Source organism: Pocillopora verrucosa, chromosome 2, assembly GCF_036669915.1.
Source record: "Pocillopora verrucosa isolate sample1 chromosome 2, ASM3666991v2, whole genome shotgun sequence".
Classification (NCBI taxonomy): domain Eukaryota; kingdom Metazoa; phylum Cnidaria; class Anthozoa; order Scleractinia; family Pocilloporidae; genus Pocillopora; species Pocillopora verrucosa.
The window spans coordinates 17,170,597-17,181,261 of record NC_089313.1 but is presented as its reverse complement, the minus strand read 5'-3'; the positions used below and the strand labels follow the sequence as shown (position 1 = coordinate 17,181,261).

Below are 10,665 nucleotides of genomic sequence, written 5' to 3'. Positions count from 1 at the left end.
CTAAGAAAGTCACGCAATCTTGAGCGCTGTGAATATTACCTGTATTGCCCTACGGAATCTGGACCATTTATTGATTTAATTTTATCCATTTTCTCAAGTATTATCATAGAAGTATGACAAAGACAGTTGCCATTATTGGTGCCGGTCCGGCTGGCTTAGCCGCGATCAAGAGTTGTTTAGAAGTCGGTCTTGAACCGACTGCGTTCGAAACTGATCCTTGGCTGGGAGGTGCTTGGAAATACACAGACTTGGCTGAAGAAAAACATAGAAGAAGCTGTGTGGCCTACTCCACTGTGACTAATACTAGTAAGCACGTTAGCTGTTACAGCGACTTTCCTATGCCTAAAGAATGGCCCAATTACCTTCCTCAGCAGAATTACCTCGAATACTTTCAAATGTACGCAAGAGAGTTTGAGTTGGAAGAGAGGATTCGTTTTGAGGCTGATGTTCTCTCTGTAGAGCCAACGTCATATTCCAAAGCGGATCAAAATGCTCGCTGGAGAGTTCGCTATCAGGATTTGAAGCAGAACTGTGATCAGGTCGAGGAGTTCGATTTTGTGATGGTTTGTTCTGGAATCAATAGTGAACCTCGTATCACTGACATTCCAGGGTTGGATGGATTTTGTGGTGACGTCATCCACAGCAAGGAATACAGAACTTGGAAAAACTTTGAAGGGAAACGTGTGATAGTAGTTGGCTTGGGAAATTCGGCAGGTAAATAGTGCTTTTAAGAGTCAGTATTTGTCATAAAATGACTGACTGTCTACCTGCGTGGCATGTAGATCGCTTGAGGTCATGATGGATGATTTGCTAAACATTCAGACAGGTGCAGTCCAAGGCAAAGAGGGTGAACCATTAGATCTCTAAAAGTACCATATGTTAATTCCGTACTGATTTCCATACCTGAATTTGTTAAGATCAGACCCCTTCATTCTTCTCCTGTTTAATTATGTTATCTCTGGTACCCCTTAAACTCCAATGTAGGAAGTACTCCTGCCGTCTCCTGCTTGTTTTGACTGATTCTCTCACAATTGGCCAACTGACCTGTTAGACTGACATCCTTGACTAATGAGACTGATGGATGAAGAAATCAAATTCTGATTTATTGCAAGACAGCTCTTAATCTGTCATTTCTCCTCTTGCTTTCAGGAGATATTGCCTGTGAATTAAGTCATCATACACAACAGGTATATCTGAGCACGCGAAGTGGTGGTTGGGTTGTTTCTCGTTTGCTAGATGGGGATGGTCCTGGAGATACCAAGTTCCTGACAAGATTGGTAGATTCAATTCCATCATCCATCCGTGCACAGGTGTTTCACCACAAACTCAAGAAAGGTTTTAATTTAGTCAATTTTGGCTTAGAAACAGCTCATCCACCACACAAAAGAACCCCATTAGTAAATGACGAACTACCACATTGCATAATCGCTGGCTCAATTCAAGTCAAAGCAGAAATTGCAAAGATAAAAGGGAAAAATGTAGTATTCACAGATGGCTCAAAAGTTGAAGACATCGATGTGATCATTCTGGCCACTGGATATAAGTTTCATTTTCCATTTCTCTCTGACTCACTTCTTTGCCCGAAAGACAGGTACATTCCCATGTACCGATATGTATTCCCACCATTTTGTAATCCAGGTACTATTGCCATCATTGGAGCAGTACGTGTAAATGGGCCTGTCCCACCCATAGCTGAGATGCAATCCCGTTGGGCAGTAAATGTTTTTGCTGGTAAAAGTAAACTTCCTGATTGTCAAACTATGGTGGAAGAAATTGAAAGGAGACAACAATTGTTAGAGGCCTCCACGATAGAGTGTTGTCGAGCTTTTCATTTGGTAAGAAATGAGCACCTCCTTTCCAGAAATACCCACTTAGGTGTAACATTATTGGTAAATTATTATTATTGAATGCGTAGCACACTAAGACCTAGATATTGCATTAAGTACAGTGTTGTGTTACATTCTTAACTAAAATTTGACTCGATTACTTGCCTTGTAATAATATTTAGATGAAGTCCTTTCTTTAAATTATGATCATGGACATCTCTGAATACTTAAAAACTATATACCAAAGTAGAGGAGGCTAGGTGGATAAATATGATTGGTAGCCACCAAAACTTACGGGCTTAATACTTGTTTTAGTATGTACCGGTACTAGTCTACTAAAATGGTGAGATAACATAGAACAAAAAGATGATTTTAATGCATTTCTACCTGCAACAATTGCAATATTTTTGGACACAAATCCTGTGTGGGTTGCTTGGAGGTGAACAGCAAAGGATACTCAGAGTTTGAGTAGCCAATCAGAAAGGGCCTTCGACACTATCCAGTGTTTTAGTATGTACTAATAAATTTTCTTTCACAGTAAAATCACAATGTGTTGAATTTTTGAAACCATTGGTATGTAGCCATCTCTCAAAAATGGGATTTGTTATGCCAAATGACTGATCAGTGGAAATTTTGGCATGATTTAACCCAGTGAAGAGGTGGAATTGGGTGTCAGTGGATGTAGGAAGTTAGAGGCAAGGAGTGAGATAAAGGATGTGGGAGTTCTGTCTTTGCTAAAAGGTTGAAACAAAGGGACTGGAAGTAGTCTCAGGCAATTTTTTAAAATCAATTGAAAGTAGAGTTCTAATTATTACTTTATGCCAAATCACAGGTCAACTTTATCAGGTATTGTGATGAAATGTCATCTCTAATTGGAGCAAAACCAAATCTATGGCACCTCCTCATGACAGATCCAGTTCTTGCCTTCAGGTGCTTTTTGGCCCATGTATACCAGCTCAGTACAGACTAGTTGGTCCTGGAACCTGGCCAGGAGCCAGGGACATCATAATGGGGGTGCAAGAGAGCAAGCTATGCCCACTGAGGACCAGGAAAACAGGCCCAAAGGAAGGGAAAGATAAGAATTCAACTCTATCATGGTTATTTTGCCTGCTCATTTTATTGATCCTGTTGTTATTGATAAGTACATTCTGAGATTTCAAGCAATAGGTGGGGTGTAACTTTGGTAGTGTGCAGGAGCACATTTATCTGCAATTATCTTTTTTCTCCACCAGTGTGTGCTTATGCGAGTGAACCTTAAGCGCTAGTTCTCTAGGTTGGTTTATAATTTTTAATGAGAAGAAAAAAATTAGTTCCTCAAGAAAGAAATCCTCAAAAGCTCCTCAAAAGAAAAAGCTCCTCAAGTTTGTGGACATTGTTCTTTCAAGCAGGAAGATGAACAAAAAAGAAATGACCCTGCATTTGCTGATTCATACTTTAGCAGTTATCATAGAGATCTGAAAAAGATGACAATTAAAATTTGATGATGATAGAACTTTATAAGTAATGATAATAAATTAACAATAACTGCCAAAATTCTGGTGCCATTGTTACTAGATGCAGTGAAACAGATGACAGTGAAAATGACATGTGAAGTTGTTATTGTTGGTGAACTACTTTGTTAGCCAAAAGATGTAAATCAAGTGGTCTGGAAAATGAGATGACATACTAGGGAGGGAGTTAATTGAATTACAATTTTGCACTTGTCCACATTAGTCTCCACTTTTTAAGAACCCACCAACCCCTTAACCCTTGTGAGAAATCAGCATCTAATTTCTCCTTACAACATCTCTCTTAGCTCACATGTTAAGGACATGAGAATAAAGGAAATGATCACCAACTTAAGACTCTCTTGATTGTGAAACAAATTCTCCCTGCCTGCACCATAGAAAATGTAAAGGGAACAGTATAGAGAATACACATACTGACGTTAGAGAGTAAGTGGTCATTACCAAGTAATTTAATCAATTCTCCATTGTCAAATTCTTCAAGGGGCTTCTGAAGAGAGTCTGCCTTGGGAAAGCAAACTTTCCGTATTGCTAAGAAAAAAAGGGGAGTTCTGTCTAATTGTTGAGCAGAGAGTATTTGTGTAGTCATAACAAAGTCTTAATTTTGATATCTTTCATATGACAAAACTGAGAAGGTACAAGATCAAGGTTTTTTGTTTTTGTTTTTTGGGTGAAGGCATGGTTATGTGTGTTAAGATTTGGGTGAGGTAAATGTATATGTCATATATATTTTTTGATGCCCTTGTGATCTTTGACCTAAAATTTGCTGGGTTTGGAAATGATCTTTCGTAGAAATGTGAAAATCAACTATATAAGAAATATTTAGATCGGAACTCCAGAGTTGATAATTTTACTATAAGCAGAAATTTTTAATTAAATGTTTAATTTTAATTCTAATTTTAATTTTTAATTTTTAACTGTATTTTTAATTTGTATTTTTGCTATTTGAATTTGAAGTTTTAGTGGACCACAATGAGAACTACTGGTTCTACCAGTAATTGTGTTATCCAATAAAGTCATTATTATTATTATTATTATTATAAAAAAACCAAGTCATTTCCATTAATATGAATTAAAGATAGAGTGAAGAAAATTTTGTATCCTGAGAATAAATTGAGAAACTACCATTTCATTGGCAAATGTTTAAAAAGAAAGAGAGACAACATAGTTGACTTCGTATGTAAATATCATTTATTTTCTATGACTGGGTCTTACAATATAATGTTTAATGTATTTATTACAATAAAAATGTCTATTAAATGCTTATGAAATAGGGTCTGAAAATAAAAAATATAGCGAAGTCTACCAATCTACCAGAAATTATCAGAAAATATGCATTGTTAGTCTGTCTAATAAATTATTTACATGGTCTGACAGACTATGTTGGTTTCATATGTTATGAGCAGATGCGACAGAGGCAATAACATTAGAGTTCTGGTCTGTTCACAAATAGCATCTTGATAATGATAATAACATTACTTATTATATCTACATTCCCTATCTACAAAAATTTGCCGTACTTTTACTCTACAGTGACAACAATGAAGTATTGCTTCTGTTTCATTCAAAATTAGTGGTTGTTTCACAAAACCTATCACTGCAGAAGAGAATACCATAGCTGTGCATCTCTCTGTTTTTAATTGGTACAAGTCTATATAAGATCAAGTGGTGTTTTTTTTAAATTAATTTAATTAAGAGCCATGAAGTGTAATACTCAAACTTGTCTACCTGTCATGACTTCAGTCAAATTTCACCCAATTCAATTTTTGATGCATAGTGAACACAACTCTTTAAATTTTAGTTGGCCATCCTGCATTGCTTCTAAGACCCTTCCACTCCAAGGAGTGACCACAAATGAATTTCTCCCTAGAGTATCAATGGAATTCAAGCAGAAAGGTGATGAAAAAACAAATAAATTTTTGAGAAAGTGTGGAGAATTGAAATTTAAATCTTGGCAATAAGAGGGTTTAATAATATTGAGCATGACAAAGGAGTTATAACTGAAACACTGACCTTGTTTTACCCAAAACATGACTACTTAAACAGAATTTGTCATGCATTAGTCCGATGCATTTAAGGAAAAGACAATTTTTTTGAAAACTCCCCATGCTTCCAATTAATTTACCTCATCTGCCTTCTAAAATTTGATATTCTTATTGTTCCATCAGTGTGCAATGTTAATTTGTTAAGAGAAAATACAATATGGAGAAAAAGTCAAAAAGTTTAGCCGTTGGAGTAGCTAACTACATCTTCCTATCTTCAGTTCTGACCTGGCTCAGAGGAAATCCTTACACTTTTGTAAAATTTACAATGCAGTTGCCTGACCTTCCTAAAAATCTGTAATTGGATTGGGCAAGATATGTTGGAAGATCAAATTAACCAAATCCAGAGTAACTTAAAAGTTCTGGTAGAAGAATAATAAGCATTTTGTTTCGATCATCATTTTCATCAAAAAATAAAAAGGCGAACTGTTCAATTTGCTCCCATTGTTAGGAATCTACTACAGAAAATTTTGAAAAGGAATCCTCAAAGTCAGGTAAGAAAAATTTTCAATACAGACAACCTTCTCTCAACTGTTAAAGGCAATAACTATTACACTTGGGTTCCCCCATCAATTTGAAAAATGATCGCAATCTTTCCAACGCTGAACTACTAAAGGTTTTCTATCATATATCTCACTTCCACATTATTATGGGGGGTTAGGGTTTCTTGATTTAGCTCTAAGTAGCTTAAGAATTACTGCAACATTAAGTCATTAAATACAACAGTGTTTACCAGAAATTTAAGAACATGCCAATAAGAAAAATCAGGAGGAGCATGGTAGAAAAATAATTGCCAAAATATATTAAACTTACAAATAAGAAATAAGAGCTTAACATAAAAGTGATGTGCGCCCGATGTGAAAGTCTTTCATTGTGTTTCAAAGATAAATGTGTCCAAAACTTGTACTAATAATAGCTTATAAACGACAGCTACCACACTCTACGGGCAGGGATAAATACAATGCTAAATAATGCCTGGGTGTAGTAAACTGTCTTTCAATTTGTTTGTAATTCATGATCAAGTCCAGTACCAATCATTCTGTCAAGTCAACAGGGACACCAACTCACTTGCAGGTTCACTTTATTGTACGGCCAAATGAACATGACAAGTCATCTGTCTTCTATTTCAAAATACCTTTCAATTCTATTCTAGAATGCTCCTGGTTCAAGGAAAACGTTCTCTTGTAATGAGTTGGTGAAGACTTCTTACAAATGTGACAACAAAAAAGGTACTATTCAAAATAATATGAAAATCAAAGTGCTACAATGAGAATTTACCCTAAAATTGTTTTACAAAACTAATTTGACTGCACCATGACTTCATTTTAAACTAATTTTAGGATAAATATCTGTTCATAGTCATTTTCTTATTTCTGGATTAATGATTTACAACCAAATACCACTCTTATTACTTCTCTGTCCAAGTGATATAAAATTCCTGCAATGTAAAATACACTCGACCCTTTTCTAGCTTGTGCTGCCATTATGCACATTTATGAATTCAAAAGGAAAAAAAAAGTGCTTGAGGAACACTCAGAAATACACCAGACTTACTTTTAGCAGAGTCATACTCAAATAAATACACGCACACTTTCTCACACCAATTTCCATTTCCCTACAACTTAGTTGCCAGAAATAAAAGTCATATCAGAGCAACTTCCTGTTACTGATTCATTTGTCAATTCTCAATCCCTTTTGCTTTGTAATGTGAAGATACTGAGAGGAGAATTTACAAGTAAATCGTGTCTAGAAGTTGATGGGTTAAGTTATCAGAAAAATGACAAATTTAAGAAGCACTATGATTACTAAACTGTTGCTACAAAATGCAATGAACAATGGAAGCATTCTTGTTATGGATGAAATAAATATAAAACCAAATTATAAACTTGTATTAAATTAATAACTTGTCATTGAAAGCCTGACAAAGAATATTTAAGAAATGATTCCAAACTCCAACGTATTGTCAACCAAGTTGTCACATTCTCATCTGTCCTTGCTTCTGTATAATTTTTGAATTGACTATATTTAGAGGTTTCTTTCTACCTGAATGGAATTATTTTCCTTCTGGTGTGTGGCGGTGTTGGTGTGTGTATGTGTGTGTGGGGGGAGGGGAAGGGGGGGTAACAATTGCCGCCCATACTTTCACATGTCTTGTGATGATCAACAGTGCCACTTAAATATCTCATATACAACTACCTTTACTGTGGAAATTGGAGCTTCCTGAGAATAGAATATAACAAGTGCTAAGAATGCCTCCTCTCCATTGGCTGAAAAGTATCTACCAAAAATTGAAATTATTGTACTTCATTGTTAATAAATTCAAACCTTCATGTCTGGCGAGTAGTTCTTATAAACTGAATGCGACGACATATTTAGTGAACAAATAAAATGCAGTCATTATCATGAAACAATCCAGTCCTTCGGAGGGTTATTCACTGTTTCATTAAATTATTCCATTAAAATTATCATTCATAGAAAACTGAGAAACAATAATATATTTTCCTGACCAACACTGGGGAAAAAATACAGCAACAGCAAAGATTTCTACTCTTAAAGAGACTTGCAAATGTTACAACTGTTATTTAAATCCATCTTATAAAATAAACCTAATACACAGTGGATACAGAGAGATTGGCTCTAAACAAATTAAGAAGACTGGTTTTCCAAAGGAGAGTGAGGTCTCATGAAGTTGGCATAGCATATACAAATGAACTGGTAAACATGAGCGTCTGTCTCGGTTAACAGGGTCCACAGTTAACCATGACAGAGCTCATAGGTCTGTAGGATTGACCTGAAAATGCAAAAAAACAAACAAGCAAATTATTTTGAAAGTGTTAACGAATTAAAGGTGCCCATGGCTAAATGGCAATTGTTGTGATTGTTGCATTCAACTTCTTAAAAGAGCAATGCAGCAACCATTTGGTTGTCATGGCATCGCACATTTTCAGTGGCCTAATATTCATCAAAACTGGCCAATTGGGACCTGTGCTTGATAGTTAGGTAGTAAGCTATGGTATTTTCATTTGTTAAATGTTTAAGGCTAAGACTCACAGTGAGATAAACATTTTCATAGTATATTCTCTACTGTTGCCTCTTTCTCCTAAGTGCAAGTGTTTAGTCTTGAGATGTCAAATCAAGATTCAAAAAAACCATTGCCCCATAATGTTGACAAAAGTTTAACTGTTGGCAGCCATTTTCATATTTTTGTCCCACGGACAACTTTGAAAATCCTTGAGTTTGTAGCACTGAGGGTGATGTGAAATTTCTACACTATTCACATTGTGTGGTGAAGCCAAACCAATGCAATCCTTTATAACTTGTGACACTCAGTGCATCATACAATATTAGTCAAAACAGTAAAACAGCAGTACCAACCTTAACACATGACAGTGTGACTTTGTGGCAAGGGGATGCCATGCAGTGACAAAACCATTCATTCCCTCCATCAAGTCTGGGTTATGTATATGAAGAGAGGCCTAAAACATACAAGGGAGCCAGCATTACAGAACGTCATCAAGAAATTTTACCTGGTAAACTTATTTTAGGAGCTACATGACGTTATAAATTCAAGCATTCCAAAAGTTTGAAAAAAAGTTCAGACATGGGTTGATGCCACTCTGGTTTACAGATTTAAGGAATGTAACCAAGAAGTTACAATTCATAGACCCAACAATTTGACACTCCTGTCTAGTGCCCTCATCAGAGGTGATCTAAACGCTGTAACAAGAAGTCCTTTTATACAATCACTAATAGCTGCCTTTTTTCTGACGAGGTGTCAATAGGTGTCAGGAAGTAAGCCGCCATCATCACAATTTAAAGGAGTGTGGGTGGAGTTAATATGCCAAACTTCCAAACAAAAGTGATAGTGGTAACGCTGATTAGTGGTGATAATTTCAGATTTACCCACCCATTGTATGGTAGTTAGGCATGTGTGCTCCGATAAAGCTGAATTTTCATTTTTGCAAAAGAAAACCGCTTTGCAAACCCAGCTATGGCTCTAATAAAGGCTTTAAAAATAGCATGTCAAATCACATTACCTCAGAATAACAGGATCACAAGTTTCAGAGTGTGATGAACTTGCCCAAAATGTTCCTGGCATCTTGCCAGTTTGCACAGTTGAAATAATGTAACCCTGAGCATAAGGGACAGATAGGTTGTCATCTCCATCGTCCTGAACTTCTACTGTAGCCGCAGTTGCATTTGATGGGGATGGAGTAGAGTGTAAGGGCTGAAATGGTGACAGCCTTGAAATCGGTTGAATGGAGACGATACAGACACTCCAGGGGATGCTGTCAGCGTTGCTGGACGTGTCAGGGGGATGTCCCCTGAATGGTGAGGTGTCCAGGGGAGACGGCAGAATACAGCCAGTTGGTGACAGACTAGGTGGTGATGAGTTCAACAATGGAAACAAGTGACGTAAAGGATCCTGATCATTCTCGTCATCATCAACACCAGCCAACAAAATGTCAGTGTCTGTTACAACTGTTTCCGTGGTAGTTTCTGGTAGAGCATGCATTTTAGCACTGGATTGGTTTCCCATGGTGCATTTCAGAGAAGCAACTGGCATTACTGCAATGTATGTTCGTGATACATCTGGTTTGGGAACAGCACCAACCGACACACGTGTACTGCTATTGCCTTCAAACAGGACATTAACTTTTGGTAAGGCTGATAGGAAAGAGAAACAAATGGCTCGTAACTTTATCTTATCTGGGTACTACAGGTCAGTGAGTCAATATGCTGTAAAGCACAAAGGTGATAAAAATTGAGAAAATCATCAACTAAGGGATTTAAATCTTGCAGCACATTCTCCACACCAGCTAACAAAGTATTGATGGATGATCACAATGGAGAACTGACTCTGAGATCTTGGGAGTAATATGATAAATAGAACTCTCAAACAGTTTTAGATGTGATGTATCCAGAAAATATTAAGAATCACTTTAGGTTCAAGTTGCAGTTAGTGTAGCACCTACCTCTTGCCATGTAAAGCCTGATTGAGGGTTCAGGTTCCAATGATGTGAGACTGGTTCCAAGAATTGCAGGGCGATTTTTCTGTTTCAGAGAGAAACAAGCTTTGCAGGTGTCATTAAACTTCTGGTCCCCAGCCATAACAGACGTCTTACTCAGTATTTCCTTCCAGTCTATTCACACACACACACACACAAAAAAAAAAAAAAAAGCAAAAAAAAATTCTGTAAGATTCATGCAGTATCACAGGCATCAACATACTCTGATGTAAACTGTTCTAACCAGTCACAATTCGTGGGCAGGTTCACCCTTATGATTAAT

The 10,665-nt window shown here is 36.7% G+C and overlaps 2 protein-coding genes across 2 annotated transcripts in view; one reads left to right on the top strand and one right to left on the bottom strand.

The window, feature by feature from the left end:
- The first annotated feature begins 33 nt into the window (after positions 1-33).
- On the top strand, positions 34-4,481 carry LOC131792848 (flavin-containing monooxygenase 1). Its single transcript, XM_059110260.2, is given in 4 exon segments — positions 34-714; positions 1,150-1,835; positions 2,659-2,758; positions 2,761-4,481. Coding segments are annotated over 4 exon segments (1,605 nt in total). The 5' UTR covers positions 34-113; the 3' UTR covers positions 2,979-4,481.
- Positions 4,482-7,650: 3,169 nt separating this feature from the next.
- LOC131792846 (mediator of RNA polymerase II transcription subunit 13-like) overlaps positions 7,651-10,665 on the bottom strand; it is a 28,627-nt gene continuing 25,612 nt past the window's right edge. Inside the window, 8 exon segments of the mRNA XM_066162748.1 lie at positions 7,651-8,041; positions 8,043-8,145; positions 8,148-8,164; positions 8,749-8,851; positions 9,412-9,630; positions 9,633-9,709; positions 9,711-10,041; positions 10,350-10,517. Coding sequence (XP_066018845.1) covers positions 8,020-8,041; positions 8,043-8,145; positions 8,148-8,164; positions 8,749-8,851; positions 9,412-9,630; positions 9,633-9,709; positions 9,711-10,041; positions 10,350-10,517 — 1,040 coding nt within the window. The 3' untranslated portion in view covers positions 7,651-8,019.